Source organism: Dama dama, chromosome 22, assembly GCF_033118175.1.
Source record: "Dama dama isolate Ldn47 chromosome 22, ASM3311817v1, whole genome shotgun sequence".
NCBI lineage: Eukaryota > Metazoa > Chordata > Mammalia > Artiodactyla > Cervidae > Dama > Dama dama.
The window spans coordinates 6,405,737-6,425,361 of NC_083702.1; the positions used below are offsets into that span (position 1 = coordinate 6,405,737).

General features: G+C 52.3%; 1 protein-coding gene across 1 annotated transcript in view; it reads right to left on the reverse strand.

Annotated features, from left to right (window-relative positions):
- Positions 1-19,625, reverse strand: part of BIK (BCL2 interacting killer) — a 33,111-nt gene that overhangs the window by 3,567 nt on the left and 9,919 nt on the right. The window contains exons 4-5 of the mRNA XM_061123922.1: positions 16,987-17,040; positions 15,192-15,342 (exon numbers count right to left, since the gene is read on the reverse strand). Coding sequence (XP_060979905.1) covers positions 15,192-15,342; positions 16,987-17,040 — 205 coding nt within the window. The remainder of the gene's footprint in view (positions 1-15,191; positions 15,343-16,986; positions 17,041-19,625) is intronic.

Below are 19,625 nucleotides of genomic sequence, written 5' to 3' on the forward strand. Positions count from 1 at the left end.
GAGAAGATTTATAAGGGGTCTTGCCTTCTTCCTTTGTGAAAAGAGAATCAGGGACTTCTCCCCTGGTGGTCCAGTGGTTAGGACTTGACACTTTCACTGCCATGGCTCGGGTCAATTCTTGGTCAGGGAACTAAGATCCTGCAAGTCATATGGTGTGGCCACCCAAAAAAGAGAAAATTGGACTATAAATGCAAGGCTCTGATGCTGTCCCCAAGAGGCCTATAGTCAAGCAAAAAACTCCAAATGTCTCGTGTCATAGTGGACTAAGGCTGGGCTCCATCCAGAGTGCCAATTCCTTGGGTTCTGCCAGCTTCCTACTGCTACTCCCCCTAAGCAGAAAGAGGCAAATATCATAAGCTAAGCAAGGAAAAGTCATTCACAATCCCAACTCCCAGAGAGATAGTGTCAGTTTTTAAACACATGCACAGCATAGCACACACATTTTCAAAACTGGGATCCCTCCTAGGGGTGGGGTTGGATGAACTGGGAGATTGAGATTGACATATATCAAAGCCGTGGTTTTTCCAGTCGTCACGTATGGAGGTGAGAGCTGGACCGTAAAGAAGGCTGAGAGCTGAAGAACTGATGCTTCTGAACTGTGGTGCTGGAACAGACTCTTGAGAGTCCCTAGGACTGCAAGGAGATCAACCAGTCCATCCTAAAGGAAATCAACCCTGAATATTCATTGGAAGGACTGATGCTGAAACTGAAGCTCCAATCCTTTGGCCACCTGATGCGAAGAACTGACTCATTGGAAAAGACCATGATGCTGGGAAAGATTGAAGACAGGAGGAGAAGGGGATGACAGAGGATGGGATGGTTGGATGGCATCACCAACTCAATGGACATGAGTTTGAGCAAACTCTGGGAGATGGTGAAGGACAGGGAAGCCTGGCATGTGGCAGGTCCATGGGGTCACAAAGAGTTGGACACCACTTGGCAACTGAACAACAACAAAATGCATAACAGTTAACTAATGAGAACCTAAAAAAAAAAATGGAATCACTCCTTCCCCAGTATTTTATAACCTCCTTTCTCCACTTGACTGTCTCACCTCTCCACTCCCCGGGCTCCTTGATGACAGAACTAGCTTTCACTGGGGCGGCCCTGACGTGTGTCATCTACGCCAGTTCTAACCCTTTTATTCTCACTTTCCCCGGCAAGCCTTGCAGCTAGTGGTGGGCCTGTAACCCACTTCCAGTCAACAAGGTCTCAGAGTCTGACCTGGGGGTTGAAAGGGAGCAGACACGGACTGGGCAGTTCTGTTTACATCATCACGTGTGACAGCTGGTTAGGCCTATGACGGTGCTCACCAGAATTTACCCCACGCAGTATCAAACAGCCTTCGCTCCAGAACACAATGAAGAACCAAAGGGCCCGAGTTCAAATCTCAGCTCATCCACTCAGGAGCTGTGTGATGTCACCGTCTTCTCATCTGTAAGGTATCCGGAGTCCCCCCACTAGGCTGCTGGGGGATGAAGGAACCTCCTTTAAGTGTCAAAACATTTTTGAAAACATTGATTCATTTATTTGGCTCGGTGTTGGGTCTCGGTGTATCATGTGGGATCTTTCATTCCGGCGCTCTGACTGTCTAGTTGTAACGTGCCCATTTAGTTGCTCCAAGGTATGTGGAATCTTAGTTCCCCGAGCAGGGAATGAACCTCCATCCCCTGCACTGCAAGACAGACTCTTAACCGCTGGATCACCAGGGGCGTCCCAAGTACTAACACTTTGAGCAGAGCCTGGTGGGGAGCAGCACTGTTATGACCTCTGGACCTCAATGCATTATTCTTTCAATAATAATTAATGGAAGGGACCTCCCTGGAGTCCCGTGGCCAGGACTCTCTGCTTCCACTGCAGGGGGCACCAGTTCCACCGCTGGTCAGGGAACTAAGATCCCACATGCCATGGATGTGGCACCCCGTAAAAAAAATTAATTGTATCAATAATCAACTGGTTCACACCCAGGCCTCCTGCTCCCCAGGCCAGCGTGGACCAGTGTTCACTCATGACTGCGGCTCAGAGGCAGAGCTACACTCAGCGCACCACGTGCTTCCCGCGGCAAAGGGTGACGGCTGGAAACGCAAAGACGGGGCAGGGGCTCGTGGGCCGGCAGGTAAGCGTCCTGGGTCCTCCAGGTGTCGCTGGGCGAGTCTAGACAAGTCATTCTCAACAATGCAACCAAACTGCACGCAGAGATGGACATGACATCATCGGATGGCGAAGACAGGCATCTGGGTGTCTGGGGCACCCTGGCCTTTGAGAAAGAAATCGCATAAGGACAGCATTGTTCCACAGAGAATACATGGCCAGAGTCTGCATCAAAGGGAGCGGGCTGCTTCAGTCTCCTAGGAGAGAAACAGTTTTACATCTGTTCCAGATGAAAGCCTGACGTGAAAGGCAGGTCGCGGGCGCTGGGGCTGGAGAGAGCTGACGTGTAAACACAGCCACAGGGGCCACAAAAGAGCCCTGGTCTGACATATGCCAGCCGCACCTGTCAGGACAGCCCCTTCCCCCATGGGCTGAAAGGCACTGTCAGGTCAGACCTGGTGGGTGGAGCCAGGAGGGTGGCCCCTGGCACCCAAGGCGGGGTGAGGGGAAGGGTGCAGCCACCTGCTGAGGGCACCTGCAGGCAAAGTGTTAAAAGCAGGCTGCCCCCACCACCAGCAACCCCACCCCAAGCCCACTGCAAACCAGCAGGCCAGCACACACAGACGGGGGTGGGGGGGCGTCCCGGGGACTTTTCTGAGACCCCTAAAAGGCTGTTAGCAACACAGATGCCCAGCACAGGTACCACTCGGGGCCTAAATCTTCACCCATTTGTTCTGGGGTCTATCAGTTAAAAGCTATGAGGAGGGTCTCGATCCACCCGCCACACTGCCCGAAAGAGTAGATGACATAACCAGTAAGGTTTGCAGCCACTTTTGTAGCCAGGGATGACTTTCATCCCTTCCCCTTATGATCAGAGGATGCTGAACTAGGGTCACAAATCCTGCTCCCCGGTCAACCCCCCTGGAAGGAGGGGCATTGACACCATGGTCAGGGAGGGGAGTGGACTTCAGTTAGATTTATAGCGAAAATGGTAAATGAGACTTTTTTTTCAGGCTTCCCTGGTGGCTCAGTGGTAAAGAACCTGCCTGCCAATGCAGGAGACTCAGGTTTGATCCCTGGATAGGGAAGACACTCTGGAGAAAGAAATGGCAACCCACTCCAGTAGCCTTGCCTGGGAAATGCCATGGACAGAGGAGCTTGGCGGGCTACAGTCCATGGGGTCACAAAAGAGTTGGATACAACTTACTAAAGAATGATAACAAACTTCTTCTTTCTTTCTTTTTTGGGCCATGGAGTCTTAACCACTGGACTGCCCGGGAAGTCCCGTAAATGAGTCTTAACAAGCTAGATCAACACAGAAAAATCAAGAGCATTCCTACAAGACAACCTGAAAATATTGTAGACAGTAAATACAACTGTGGAAATATAAGGTTTCTGATCAGGAAATATGAGGGTTTTTTTTTTTTTTTTAATCTAAGAAAGGGTGCTTAAAATCTGTATGGACAAGAACTTCCCTGGCGATCCAGTGGTTGAGACTCTCAGCTTCCACTGCAGGGGTCACGGGTTCCATCCCTGGTTGGGTAATTAGGATCCGGCATACTATGCAATGTTGGGGGGGTGACCCCCCCAAAAAAATGCCTTTATGGATAAATACAGATTCCATTAAAGGGCTTAAAAGATCCAGATAAATGGACACAGGTTTTAACATTAAACAGGCTCTAAGCCCAGTGAACTTGACCTTGTGCTGGGCGGGCACTTCAGGACCTCGGACCAGGAGCTCTCGCTGCCCTCAGGCACCAGGCCAGAGTGTCTATGCAAATGGCCATTTTCCAGGGAAAGCTGCCCCAGCCCTCATTTGCATCTGTCTCCCTGCTCCCTTACCCCCCACTCCCCCTCCAAGCCCCTCTGCATGGGGCTGTTCCCTTTCCAGAGATGGCTTGTGCCCCCATGGACACCCTTGCCCCACTGGTAAGGGGTCACCAGGGGACTTCACTGGGCACGTGGCCTGAGCTTCACCTTGACCCACTATCCCAACATCCCTCGGTTCCCAGTAGACGTGCCTAGAATCCTTGGGCACCTTGGGTACCAAAGGATGAGGGTCCCTGAGTCCTACGGGGCCGGTGCCTGACCTGGGACAGTGACGACTGGTGGCTCGGGCGTGAGGCCTGCACTGCGTGTTAGCAGCTCCAGCGGTGCCTCCCCAACTGGACTCAGCTGTCGGGGGCAGGGCCTGCCCCTCTGCACCTTCCTGTGGGTCCCCAGACCCTTCTGGACCTCTCTGATCAGAGATGGCCTGGGCTAGACAGCAGACTCCCCTCTTCCCTTGATCATTGTCTGAGCCCTGCCCTGATGCTCCAAAACAGGCAGGGGAATGTTGAATTGATGTCCTAACCAACCACTCACTTGCAGTGAGATCTTGGGCAAGACCCTCAGTTTCCTTACCTGCTAAATGGGCATAATGGTCCCACGCTAATAGGGTTCCTTTTCCAGGCAAGAACCAGCACTAGAGACTTCCCTGGGGGTCCAGTGGCTAAGACTCTGCACTCCCAATGCAAGGGGCCCAGGTTTGATCACTGGTCAGGGGACTAAAGATTCTACGTGCCACAAGTAAGACCCAGTGCAGCCAAATAAAGAATATTTTCTTTAAAAAAAGAACCGGCATCTGTCTTATAATCCTGGCTGATGTTTAGGTATCAATTATTGTCAAGTATTGATTTAAGCCCTGTAGGTGGATGAAAATGCTCACCACTTAACCCCGTATCTATTAATAAGGGAAGTGAAGAAATTCAAGTCCTCAGCCTTCTTGCCCCGGTCAGTGCAATGGTTCTGGCTGGTACTAACGGAGGAGAATCGACAAGTAGACCTAGGCTGGCCTTGGGGCTGTAGATCTGAGCGAGAGGACAGTGTGGCCAAGAGTACGGGCAGGGGCCTTGCAGCAGCCCCCCAGAGTGGGTCCCTCCCAGCGGCCCCCTCACTCCAGCGGAGGCTGAGGGCTGGGCCCGTCCCGTCTGGTGTGTCTCCTGCTGGGGGGCTCCAATCCGACCTCCGCGCAGCAGCCTCAGATCTGACCCCTCCATCCGCTCCATTGCTCCCCAGGCCCCTCAGGGGACACTACAGGAGCTTTTCTCCCCCTGGTCACCTCAGCCCTGCCGCCCCAATCCTAACCCGGCTCCCACCACACTAAAGAGTGCATGTCAGACACGTCAGGCCTCCAGTCTTCGCCTGGCCAGTGCTGCTGGCCATTCTCCGCCTCCTCTGACACCCCTGTTGGCCCCCACTGGGTGTCCTGGGGGACAACCCCTGTGCCCAGCTCCCTCACCCGTCAACAAGGACACCAGCAAGAGCCATTCCACAGGGGACAACCAGGAGCTGGGACTCCCCTAGGGGTCCAGTGGTTAGAGCTTACCCTGCAGGGGGCCCGGGGTTTCATCCCTAGTTGGGGAACTAAGATCCTGCAAGCCCTGTGGTGCAGCCAAACAAAGGTTAAAAAAAAAAAAGGAACTGCCGTCACTATCGTTATTAATCCCTGCTTCCCAGCCCACAGCACCGGGCAGATAAATGCCTGTCGAGTGAGTAAAGAGGGGGGCAAGAACTGACATCACTGCAGCTGCACATCCAGGAGCCTGGACTGGTTTCAAGCGTCTATTTTTTCCCAGCGTATTTGCAAAGAAGAAGTTTAAAACCCTTCTTTGGTGGAAAGGAAGGCACACCCACGCAGGCGGCAGCCCACGCTCACCCTCCTACACACGCAGTGGAAACCCATTTTCCGCTGGATCTCAGGATGCAAATTGAGCCTCGCTGCCCCCACAGTCACGAGGACGCCTGCGGGGCTTGGAAGGAGGGGGCGTCGGCTCTGGACCGGCCAGTCTGCAGTGTCACGGGTGTGCCTCTTCCACACACACACTGGGGTGGAAACAGCTGCCCCGGCTTTGAGGGGGGGACCGCGAGTCGCCCCCTAGCCCAGCCTTCCCCATGTCCCTGAGGGCCTTGCAGCAAAGCAGGAACCAGTGAGGCCCTCTGTGGTAGGTGAGTCCTGGGGGCTAGGCCGGTGGATGCCCTGGACCCAGCTGCAAAGACCTGGCCCTCAGTCTTTTCCTTTGGGGACCCCCCACGCATACAGCCCCCCCAGTGCCCTAGGGTACAAAGCACCCAGTGCCCACAGCATCAAGCAGAAAAGCCCTGACGGGCAGGACAGACACAGGTTCCTGTCCCAGCTCTGCCGCTGCTGTGAGACAGGAGCAGTCACCTAACTCTGAGCCCAGCTCCGAGAGAGTTCTCCACAGAAGCAGCACAGCCTCCAGGGCTGCCAAGAGCATCAAAAGATACCACAGTGGCCCATTTTCTGCCACCTCGCGGGGGCGGGGGCTCCATAGCTGGTTAAGGCATCAACAGATCCAGGAGGAAGGGAGAGCCCGCTAGTCCCTACTTCTCTGGGGGTCAGTTTGACAGTGTCTATCAAAGTCACAAATGCACAAGCCCTTTGATTTCTAGAAATGTGTCCTCTGTGCAGGCCTGCATGTACCTGGCAGGTACCGCTGCGCCAAGATCTTGAAGGCGCGTGAACATAGCAGGGAACACAGATTGACTGTGCTGTGTTATTATTATTCAGTGGCTCAGGTGTCTGACTCTTGGCCACCCCATGGAGTGCAGCATGCCAGGCTCCTCTGTCCTTCACTGTCTCCCGGAGTTTGCTCAAACTCGTGTCCATTGAGTCGATGATGCTATTCAACCATCTCATCCTCTGTCGTCCCCTTCTCCCTTTGCCTTCTGTGTTGCACACATGTGTTAAAAAAAAACAAAAAGACAAACACCTCTATCTGCACAGATCCATCTCCCAAAACAGAAAGAAGATCAGGAAAGAGGGGAAGAGGACTCTCTGGGAAAAAGGTAAGAAGGAGACTTAATTTTTCTTAACTCTAAATGTTTGTCTTCTTGAATATTAGTGCTAGTCTCACTAATTCAAAAAATTGAGCAAAAATAATTGTTTCCAGTTCATCGCCTGAGTTAAGGGTGATGCTTGTCTGAAAGGGTAATGTGTGTCTTCAAGGTCTATTTCAGGAATCGAGCATCCAACCCGTCCCAGCCCCCACCCCACCCACGCCCTCCCCACCTGGCAGGGGAGGCCAGACTTAGGAACCTGCAGATGCCTGAAGCAGCTGGTCTCAGGTGGGCAGGGCTCACTTCCCTTAAGTGATGGAGGAACAACTGGGGGGAAAGGAGAGGGGAGAGGAAGGTAAGAGGAGGGAAAGGTATTTTAAGCAAAAGGCTGGAAATTCAGCATGGGAGTTGGAAGCCAGCAGCATGACAGCCCACTCCAGCAGTCTTGCCTGGAGAATCGCCATGGACAGAGAAGCCTGGCGGTGCTACGGTGCACGGGGTCGCAGAGAGTCGGACATGACTGAGCAATGGACTTCCTCAGTCCTACCACTGCACCGGCATCGCAGCCCTCTGCCTTGAAGCCCGGCGCAGGTGCTGACCTGGGCCACCTTGAACCAGGTGCAGACACTGCAAGAGATCCAACCTCGGGACTGCCCTGGGGGCCCAGGGGCTAAGACTTCAAGCTCCCGAAAGAGAGGGCCTGGGTTTGATCCCGGATCCGGGAACCAGATCCCGCATGCCGCAACTAAGACCCAGCGCAGCCAAATAATTAAATAAATAAAAATAATACACATTAAACAAAAGAGAGAGTGAGAAATCCAACCTCGGCTTGGCTTCTGGCTGGGGTGGCCTCAGGGCAAAGGCTTGCCCTCTCTGGTCCTGTAGTTTAAAGCTCAGTAACCCCACGCCCTTTGGATTAGCATCTACTGGGTCCAGCCTCCCTCCGGATTAACTGAGGGTTAGAACAGCGAAGGGCTATGGGAGACTATTGGATGGATCTGGAAGGTGAAATGAAACCAGGAAGAAAATGTACTTCTTTAAATCCTGAGCAATGGAGCCAGCTGAAGGAACAGATTTCTGATACTGATAATGCAATAAGAAAACCGTAAAATCAGAGCCGTATAAAGCCTGTACTGTTCTAGCTGTTTTAATCCATCTTTTACGTTGGCTTTTGTTTTCTACACATTATTTTCCAAGCTACTATATATATGGATTGCAGGACAATTTGTAAGAGGAATACTTTTTTTTTTTTAAGAAATGTGCATTTTAAAAATGCACTTCTGGACTTCCCTGGTGGATAAGAGTCTGCCTGCCAATGCAGGGAGACATGGGTTCGATTCCTGGTCTGGGAAGATCCTATGTACCTCGGGGCAACTAAGCCCAAGCAACTCCAGTGCAGCCAAAAATTAATTTAAAAGAATATTCTGAGTGAAGCTGAAACAAACAAACAGAAGTTAACAGTGAAGGGTTTGTCGCCCACTTAGGCGAAGGAGCTCCATTAAATCCGGCCCCAACTCCAGGACACACTCTTGGCCAGAGCTGCTGTGGGATGACTGGGCTCCAGTTCCTCAGGGCCTGGCCCAAGGATCTCAGGAATGTCAGTGGAAAGAGCGGTGCAAAACCAGCACCCCCTTCTCCTCCCAACCTGGCAGGGTGGCCGCCTCTAAAATGGAAGGAAAGAAGTCATGGTTAGCTGTGATTGACAGGAGCAAGACATGGAACCTGTTCTGAGATGTGGTTACATCTCACTGGTTACACACTATTTATGCAGGAACACGCTGAGTCCAGGGGCCCTGGGCTGCAGGCACCCCTGGGTTCTGGTCCAGCTTGGCTGTGACGCTCTGGACAAATTCCTTTGCCCCTGTGTTCAGCTACTCAGTCGTGCCGGACTCTTCGAGACCCCCTGGACTGTAGCCCACCAGGCTCCTCTGTCCATGGGATTTCCCAGGCAAGAAGACTGGATCAGGTTGCCATTTCCTCCTCCAGGGGGATCTTCCCCACCCAGGGATCGTGTCTGCTGCTCTTCTCCCGCATTGGCAGGTGGATTCTTTACCACTGAGCCAGCAGGAAATTCCCCACACTACACTTGATCTTAGCCAAAAGCCCCCATGGACCCCCTAATTCTTCACTCACAAAACAAGCACTGGGGACAGATTCTCTTCTGTTCTTTCCTGCTCAAATATCCATTAAAAAAAAATTGAAGAGAAAGTGTAACAGGTGAATAATTCTCTTGACAACTGATTTTGAAATCATCTTTAAACCAGCTGGCCGAGGTCTGAATGTTTCTGCCCCACCCCAAATTCCTCTGTGGAAAACCTAACGCCCGTGATGGGAAAAGGAGGGGAGGGAGGGCCTGGGGAGGCAAGGAGATCCCGAAGGCTCTACTCATGGGTTAGGACTCTTCTAAACCAGGCCCAGGAGTGCCCCCTTCACATCCTCCACTGGGGATACAGGAGGTCTGTGACACCCTGACCTTGGACTTCCAGCATCCAGAACAGTGAGAGCTAAGTATCTGTGGCTCATGAGCCACCCAGACTTCGGTGTTTGTTAGGATACACACTTCAACGAAGCAAGGAGGAAACAGGTGGGGGAAACATGTTGAGGCGGCCTTGCAAGGCCAGTCTGGAGGGGATCCCAGGGGACCGCATCCTTGTTGGCACCTGAAAGGGACCCTGGGCTTCCCCATCACCATTAGAAAAAGAACAGGTGCCAAGGGACTGCTTGGGTCTGCCGCATGAGTGTAAAAAGGCTGTATGTCAAACAACAAATGCTGAAGAGGGTGTGGGGAAAAGGGAACCCTCCTACACTGTCGGCGGGAATGTAAATTGGTACAGCCACTATGGACAACAGTGTGGAGGTTCCTTAAAAAACTAAGAACAGGGCTACCATATGATCCAGCAACCCCACTCCTAGGCACATATCTAGAAAAGATGAAAACCCATTCGCAGTAGTGCTATTTACAATAGCCGGGACATGGAAACAATGCAAGTGCCCATCAACAGATGATTGCTGTTGTTAAGTGGTGAAGTCATGTCCGAGTGGGTTGGGTTGACATTACCTTCTCCAGGTGATCTTCTCGACTCAGGGATCAAACCCCCATCTCCTGCACTGCAGGCAGATTCTTTCACTGCTGAGTCACCTGAGAAGCCCACACACGCCTGGGAAATCCCCCCCCCAGCACACACACACACACACACACATGAAATATTACTCAGTCATTATAAGAATGAGGGCTTCCCTGTGGCTCAGACAGTAAAGAGTGTGCCTGCAATGCGGGAGACCCAGGTTCAGTCACTGGGTTGGGAAGATCCCCCCTGGAGAATAAATTGGCAACCCACTCCAGTATTCTTGACTGGAGGATTCCATGGACAGAGGAGCCTGGTGGGCTACAGCCCATGGAATCGCAAAGAGTCAGACACAACTGAGCAACCAACTTTCACTTTTTTTTTTCAAAAACAATGAACTATTGCCATTTGCAGCAACATGTATGAATCTAGAGATTACCATTCTCAAACAGAGAAAGACAAATGATATCTCTTATATGTGAAATCTAAAACAGTATAAATAAACTTGTTTACAGAACAGGCACAGAAAATTTATGTTTGCCAATGGGGAAAGAAGGAGTATAAATCAGGAGTGTCAGATTAACAGATCTACACTACCATATATAAAACAAATAAGGACTTACTATATAGCATGAGAAACTACATTCAGTGTCCTGTAATAACCTAATAGAAAGGATTATATATATATATACACACACACACATATATATGTATATGTATATATCCGAATCACTTTGATGTATACCTGAAACTAACACAATACTGTAAATCAACTATACTTCAATTAAAGGTCACAAGAATTTACATGAAGAACTATGTGCTCCTCGGGCCAGACACTAGGGGCTCAGAGAGACGTGGCCCTCACGGTCTCCTTCCTTCCAGACAGTTTTGGGTCTCCCCAGCGTTGCGGGGTCTCAACCACTTACCAGATCTGGACACGGACCCCTCCTGTCGGCAGCCTTGGGGGCTCCCCTTTCCTGGGACAGATCCTGGGCTGCCTACTCCTCTCTTTTCACACCCTCACGCCCACCTTTACACCTCCCGCTACCTCCCCAGGTTGGCATCAGGGACCTGCATCTTCCTCCAGGCCCAGAACTCACCTCCTCCCAGGACAGAATTAATTGCTCCTAACCCAGCACCTTGTGTAAACAGACCTGGATTAGGCACACAGCCCATGACAGTCTCATTAAATGTTTACCTGTCTGTCTGCCCTGGCTCAGAGCAGGAACTAGTGAACGAGGATAGCCCAAGGGAACCAGATAATACAAGGTCCAACAGAATGAAGGGACTGGGCCCACGGGACAGTCAACTCCTGGCCAGGGGACACTGGACCCGACACGCTCAGCTTTTGAGAGGAGGCAGAGGTTGCATCCATGGCACACAGCAGGGGTTCCCCAACCCCTGGGCTGCAAACCCAGATAGGTGTGCGGCCTGTTAGCAGCCCAGCCGCACGGCAGGAGGTGAGCGGCAGGTGAACGAGCAAAGCCTCATCTGCACCTACAGCTGCTCCCCGACGCCCACATGACCCCCTGAGCTCAAGAAAACAAGCTCGGGGCTCCAACTGACCCTGCATGATGGTGAGCTATATAATTACTTCATTCTATATCACAATGTGATAATAGCAGAAAGAAAGAGCATGATCAGTATAGCGTGCTTGAATCATCCCCAAACCATCCCCTCCCCCCAAGTCCGTGGAAACCGATCGCTGGTGCCGAAAGGATTGGGGACCGCTGGTATATGGTCAGTGCTCACTAACGGGAGGCTCTTGGTCCGTGAACTTGGAGCTCAGCAGAGGTGCACGCCCACCCGGTTCACTGCTGGGATTTCCCGGATGCGTCATTGTCTGCAAATGGGAAATCCGCCCATCTCCCCGGCTGGTCTCTGAGCCTTCGCTGAGTTCCACGCCAGACCCAGTGCCTCTGCCCAGAGAGCCAGGTGGGCTGCCCGCTACAGCCCCGAGCTTGCCTCTCCTCTGACTCTGGGTGACCCCATGTCTTCTCCCACCTCCAGAAAAACAGGTTTACCAGGCAGCGCCTGGCAAGGCCCAGCGGCTGTTTTGTGTTGTCACATCCCAATATTGACACTAGGGAAATCAGCTGCCCTCCCCAAGCCCGCCCCAGGGCCCTGACCACCAGGCCCGGCCTCTCCTGCCCGCCTCCAGGCCAGCGAGGGACTCGGGCCGGGGACTTATTTGCTTACATTCTGTATTTCGCCCAGGGCCCGGCCCCAACCAACCCACGGCAGGACAAAGCGCCGGCCGCACACGTCCACTCAGACCCGCCGCAGGCTTCCTGGTGGCCGCCGACAACAAAACCCGAGCGTGCCGGGAACTTCCTTGAAACACCGAAGAATTGTTCTGGGCCAAGAGAAAAACAGCCTGACTCTCGTGGGATCCACTACGGCCACGGGAGGGGAAGCCAGAAGCCATTAATTGTCTACAAACTTAATGGGATCACTAAAAACAGGATGCTTTCCAGGGAGAGGGGGAAACACCTCGGAGGTCAGGGTCAAGACTCACTGGTGGACGGGGCCACTCACCGAGGACCCCCATCCATTTCCGAGACGATCAGACGTGAGAAGATGGACCGACACTGGTCTCTCCTTTCTTTGCAGCTTAGTTTCTGCATCTGTCCTTCGTGCTTTGTCGCTCAGTCGTGTCTGACTCTGTGACCCCATGGACTGCAGCCCGCCAGGCTCCCCTGTCCATGGGGATTCTCCAGGCAAGAAGACTGGAGGGGGTTGCCATGCCCTCCCTTCCAGGGGATCTTCCCAACTCAGGGAAAGAACTCAGGTCTCCCGCATTTCAGGCAGATTCTTTACCGTCTGCGCCACCTGGGAAGCCCAGTTTCTATATCTACTGATCACCTGATAAAACTTACAATAAACATATTGATACATACAACCAGCTATGTTTAGAAGCTCTAACCAGCTTCTTCCCAGAGTGCCCAGCTTGTGATGGGCACGGGGGATACTCTAGTGTGATCTTTCTCAATTCCTGTTCTTTGACTTCCCTGGTGGTCCAGTGGTTAAGACTCTGCGCTTCCAGTGCCAAGGGGCTCAGGTTCGATCCCTGGTCAGGGAACTAAGATCCCACAAGCTGTGCGGCATGGCCAAAAAGAAAAAGAAAAAAATAAATAATAAATTCCTGTTCCAATGGAGCTACAGGCTCGTGTAAATCATACTAAGTGAGCACGTGTAATTTCCATACTGTCTTGAGAGTCCTGAAAACAATAGAGTAAAATCCTAGGCCAGCCCACACTCTCAGTAGAGTATATTTCTCCCAAGGCCGTTCTCGCTGAGACAGACTCTATTCTGTCTATGGTATGTGTATCTCTCTAAATAAATCCACTTCTTACTTATCCAAAAAAAAAAAAAAAAGGCTTTAGGGGAGAGGAACCCCCGGGAACAGTGGGAGGGCTGCAGCTCCAGGTCAGGTATTCACAGAACGCTTCTCGGAGGAGGAAGCAATTGAGATAGTGAGTCTGACATCCACAGGGGCGGTGCTACAGTACATCACTCCACTTACTTTAGGCCTCACCCCCTCCCATGGAAGGCTGCACAGAATCTCTGGTGCTTAGAGAAATATTCCTGCTGATAAAGTTCCCATCAAAAAAAAAAAAAAAAAAAAAATCACCTGGCAGCCATTTTAAAGGATAGATTAAAAATGTTTCCTGCCCCGAAGGACATTCCAAGGCACTGTCCCCCAGAAGCCACTCTTCCCAGACCCCACTCTGCCCAAACCAAACACAAGCAAAAGTAAACTTGTACAATCCAACGTTGGTAAGGCTGGAGAAGCCACAGTGACCTTGAGGTTAAGACGGTGGGAAATTCCCAAATGCTGGACTGAGGAGGGAGGGGAGATGAGACCGTGGGGAAGACCAGCACCGCCAGCCCAGTGCGAAGACCGGGATCCCGGCCACTGAGGGATCAGGTGCCAATCGCCCCAAATGTGCCGCTCCTCCTAAGAACTCATTCCAAGGGCATGCCCAGAATAAGTAGAAATAGAGTTATTAAAGATCTAACTCTGGAGAATTCACTAACGGCCACCAACACTCGGGGGTGGTGTTCCTCCAACCCTGGTGGGAAACCTCATGGACCCATTTTACAGAACGAGCAACTGAGGCTAGGGGTGCCCGAACCCAGAGAAGACAACACAACCAGAAAGTGGCTGAGTGGAGAGCTTGGCTTGGCTTCTAGGAAACAGCTCTGGGCTTTGTAGCTAGACCGCATTTATAACGCCTCCTGAACTCAGGATCAGTTTCTCCATCCGTACAAGAAGACCTCCCATCCTTGGAGGCCGGCCAGCACAGAGCCCTCCCTAACGTGGTAAGGATAAAGCCATAACCCTCCCTTCCCGGGGAGCTGCAGCGCAGCTTAGGAAGGAAACCAAGCCGCCTAGGTGCTCGGAAAATGCTACAATAGCAGCAGCGGCAAGAACAACAACGTCCTGGCGAAAACTATAGGAACAATTAACGGTTTACAAAACGACTCACACCCAGGAAGCGGGGAGCCCGGAGCCCCTCAGGGCTGGTTCTGGCCGCGCGGGGCTGGCGGCGGGACGCCTCGCGGTCCCCGGATGGGGCGCGCCCGGCGGTCCCTGCTTTGCACCAGCGGCCCGGGCGCCTTCCCCGCGGGGCGCACCTGCCCCGGGCGTGGGCAGGCAGAGGGCGCCGCGCCCGCCCGGCGCGCAGTTCCTGTTCCGGACTTCCCCGCGTCCCGCGTCCGGCCGGGCTCGGGCCCCCTGGCCGGTGCGCGGCGCCCGCCACCCCGGGGCCGGCGGGGACCGGTGCCCGACGCCATCTTCCCCCACCCAACCCCCATCCTTTTTCTTTTTTTGGTGGCCGCGCCGTCGCGGCCCTGGGCTGGCAGCCCTGCGCTCGGGTCCGATGCCCAGAGGACCTGGGAGTCCGGCCTCGGAGGGAGGAGAAGGGCGATGGGGCGCCGGGTCCCCCGCGCGGCGCAGACGGGCCGCCCCATTGCACAGATGCGGAGACTGAGGCCCCCAGGGGCCGCGGGTGCCAAGATCGCCCACCGGGGAACTGGAGCCCCCCCACCCCGGCTAGCGAGGGGAGTGTTTCGGAGCCGGGGTCCCCAGACGTCGCCCGCAAGTAAGTAATCCAGCCGGGACAGGAAAACCTGGGGCCACTGGCCTCTCTACCTTCCAGCGGGCGCCCAGGGCAGCCCCGGGGCGCTCACCTGCCAGGCTCGGGCTGGGCGGAGGGGCGGCCGGCAGCGTTGCGAGGGTCACAGCAGGGGCGGGAGGGCTCACCTCGCGTCCGGCGGTGGCAGTGGCGGCGGGTGGTGACGGCGGCGGCGTCCGCAGCGCTCGAGCCGGGAGGCGTATTGTCTGCGGCGAGGGGCCCGCGTGCGCCAGGGTGTCAACCGCCGGCCCCGCCCCGGCCCGCCCCCAGGGCCGCCTCCCCGCCCGACTCCAGGACCTAGCGGGGTCCAAAAGGCAACAGAGCGGCTAGGGGGTGATCTGTTTACTCTTTACTATCTCTCTGCCTCCTGCGCTTTGCAAGTTTGTGGTTCGCTCGGCAGAACTGTCCGGATGAGTCCCCCTGACTACATTTGGGTGGGTGATCCAGGGTCTTGACATGGATTGCCCCAAAAAGTCCTTAGGGCTTCTTGATGCTTTTTTTTCCCCCATGTACATGCATGAAAGAGAACTTAATGACCTGCTAAATGACAGCGTGACTTCAGTGCTCAAATATCCCAGCTCTCTGTGCTGGCAGCTTCAGGAGTTAAGTTTTGTTTGGGTTTGTTTTTTTCTTCAATTTTTTTTTTTTTTAAATTACGTGAAAACACACATAACAGAATGTACCATCTTTACCATTTGGAAGTGTACTGTGTAGTGGTATCCATGTTGTTGTTCAGTCCCTAAAGTCGTGTCCAACTCTTTGCAACCCCATGGACTACAGCCCTCCAGGCTTCCGTGTCCTCCACTTGGAGTTTGCTCAGACTCCTGTTCACTGAGTTGGTGATACCGTCCAACCATCTCATCCTCTGTTGCCCCTTCGCCTCCTGCTCTCAATCTTTTCCAGCATCAGAGTCTTTTCCAATGAGTCAGCTCTTCAGGGGTCCTGGTGAAGAGTTCTGACAAAACGCGGTCCGCTGGAGAAGGGAATGGCAAACCGCTTTAGTATCCTTGCTTTGAGAACCCCCTGAGCAGTATGAAAAGGCAAAACCCATCCATAGTGCTGGACAACCATCACTACCATCCATCTCCATAACGTCCCATGTTTGAAAACAGGCCGCACACCTGCTAAACAATAACTCCTCCTCCCTCCCCCAGGCCCTGCAACCTTTTTTTTGTTTTTTGTTTTTTTTTTACAATTTATTTATTTATGGCCGCACTGCGCCTTCGTGTTACTCCCTGCAGACTTTTTCTAGTTGTCTGCGCTTCTCACTGCAGTGGCTTCTCTTGTGGAGCAAGGGCTCTAGGAAAGTGGGCTCAGCAATTGTGCTCCAGGGGCTTAGTTCCTCTGAGGCATGTGGAATCTTCTCAGACCAGGGATTGAACTTGTGTCCCCTCCTTTCTTTCTTTCTCTCTCTCTCTCTCTTTCTTTCTTTCTTTTGCTATGCCGAGTCTTAGTTGCGGCATTAGTTCAGTTTAGTCACTCAGTTTTGTCCGACTCTTTGCAACCCCATGGACTGCAGCACGCCAGGCCTTCCTGTCCATCACCAACTCCCGGAGTTGCAGCATGTAGGATCTTAGTTCCCTGACCAGGGATCAAACCCCAGGCTCCATGTGCTGGGATCTCAGAGTCTTAGCCATTGGACCATTAGGGAAGTCCCAGCAGGCAGATTCTTAACCACTGGACCACCAGGGAAGTCCAGGCTTTAGGCATTTTTAAGTCTTTTTCACAGATGTGAAAAGTCAGACTCCAGCTTTGTAGAAACAGCCTCAGCAGCATCCTACCAAAGCCAGGGGTCTTCCTGCCCCCCTTCCTCCCACCCCCTATCCTTCCAGCTGTACCATCCACCTCACCTGTGTTCCTATTGCCATGGTGAGGACAGTCCCTGCTGCTCTGGGTTCCTGGGTCTGTGGGGAAATGGGTGGCAGAGAAGGGCCCTGGAAACCTCCTGGGTGAGAGGAGACACCAGAAAAATTCCAGGAGGGATGGTCCCCAGCCCTGGGGTGGGTTAGGGAGCAGTAGGGTCTTGAGTTCCCCGCCGGATATTAAGCTGGGGTGTGTGGAGGTGGAGGAGGGCAGGGCAGACCACTGGGATTACAAAGTAGCTGTTGTCCCAGGAACACAACAGGCTTGTGTGCCTCCATCCTGCTGCCTCTTCGGAGAGCAAAAGAGCAGGTGCTCGGGAGCTCCTCTCCCCTGAGTTCTGCTATTTGCTACCTACTGGGAGTCCCCCCACCCCTCCTTACTACCTCTGGAGTGATGTCATGAATATTTTTTTCCTTCATTGTTCTCATCTGTAACATGGGATGACAGCACGCCCCCTCCCACCTCCACCGTATAGGGTTAGAGGGAGGGTCAGAGGAGATAATCACCAAAGGTTTAGTGAACTCCCAGCAGAGTTTCGGCTTTGAGACCCCTCCTTCCCTCTCTCCTGGCCTCTTCTGATTTTGTAATCCTTTCTGTTAGGGTCTCTCAAATCAGGTAAACTCCAAACCCTGCAAAGCCTGCATTGCCCTGGGCTGCTTTACAGGAAATGGCAACCCACTCCAGCGTTCTTGCCTGGAGAATCCCAGGGACAGGGGAGCCTGGTGGGCTGCCATCTATGGGGTCGCACAGAGTTGGACATGACTGAAGCGACTTAGCAGCAGTGGCAGCAGCAGCTTTACAGACGGAAGGAGGAGCTTTCCAAAATAGGGGCTTCTCTCTAAACGCACTCTGCAGATGAGAAAACAGACTCAGAGAGAGGAAGCAAAGACTTCCCTGGTGGTCCAGTGGCTAAGAATCCACGCTCCCAGTGCTGGGGGCCTGGGTTTTGTCTCTGGTCAAGAAACTAGATCCCACTTGTTGCAACTAAGACCTGGCGCAGCCAAATAAAAGTAAATATTTTTTAAAAAGGGAGGGGGCAAAGCAGAGGCATGATCTCATTGATGTGTGTAAGAATGTTTCCAGAGGGGTCTCAAAGCTGAAGACATGGTGTCAGGCACACAGTAGGTGTGCTGCACTCAGTATGTCCGCAAATTTGGAAAACTCAGCAGTGGCCACAGGACTGGAAAAGGTCAGTTTTCGTTTCAGTCCTAAAGAAGGGCAATGCCAAAGAATGTTCAAACTGCCATACAACTGCACATATTTCACATATTAGCAATGTTATGCTCAAAATCCTTCAAGTTAGGCTTTAGCAATATGTGAACTGAGAACTTCCATATGTACAAGCTGGGTTTAAAAGGCAGAGGAACCAGAGATCAAATTGCTAATAGTCATTGGATCTTGGAGAAAGCAAGGGAATTCCAGAAAAACATCTTCTTCTGCTTCATTGACTACACTAAAGCCTTTGACTGTGTGGATCACAACAAACTGGAAAATTCTTAAAGAGAGGGGATTACCAGACCACCTTACCTATTTCTTGAGAAACCTGTATGTGAGTCAAGAAGCAACAGTTGGAACTGGATATGGAACAACAGACTGGTTCCAAATTGGGAAAGGGGTATGAAAAGTTTGTATATTGTCATCCTGCTTGTTTAACTTATATGCAGAGTACATCATATGAAATGCTAGGCTGGATGAATCACAAGCTGGAATCAAGATTGCCAGGAGAAATATCAACAACCTTAGATAAATGGCTGGAGAAGTAAAAGGCAACCCACTCCAGCCTTCTGGCCTGGAGAATCCCATGGACAGAGGAGCCTGGCGGGCTACAAGGGTCGCAAGCCTGGGTCGCAAGGGTCGGACACAACTTAGTGACCAAACCACCATCACCACCACTTTAATGGCAGAGAGTGAAGAGGAACTAAAGAGCCTTTTGATGAAGGTAAAAGAGGAGAGTGGAAAAACCTGGCTTGAAACTCAACATTAAGAAAATTAAGATTATGGCATTTGGTTCCATCACTTAATACCAAATAGAAGGGGAAAAAGTGGAAGCAGTGACAGATTTTCTTTTCTTGGGCTGCAAAAATCACTGGGGGTAGTGGCTTGAAATTAAAGATGCTTTGCTTGCTCCTTGGAAGGAAAGCTGTGACAAATTTAGACAGCGTATTAAAAAGCAGAGACATCACTTTGCTGACAAAGGTCAGCCTAGTCAAAGCTATGGTTTTTCCAGTGGTCATGTACAGATGTGAGAGTTGGACCATAAAGAAGGCTGAGGGCTAAAAAACTGATGCTTTTGTGTTATGGCACTGGAGAATACTCTTGAGTCCCTTGGACTGCAAGGAGATCAAACCAGTCCATCCTAAAGGAAATCAACCCTGAATATTCATTGGAAGGACTGATGCTGAAGCTGAAGCTCCAATACTTTGGCCACCTGATGGAAAGAATGACTCATTGGAGAAGTCCCTGATGCTGGGAAAGATTGAAAGCAGGAAGAGAAGGGGATAACAGAGGATGAGATGGTTGGATGGCATCATCGACATGAGTTTGAGCAAATTCTGGGAGATAGGGGAGAACAGAGGAGCCTGATGTGTTACAGTCCATGGGGTCACAAAGTGTCAGACACAACTTA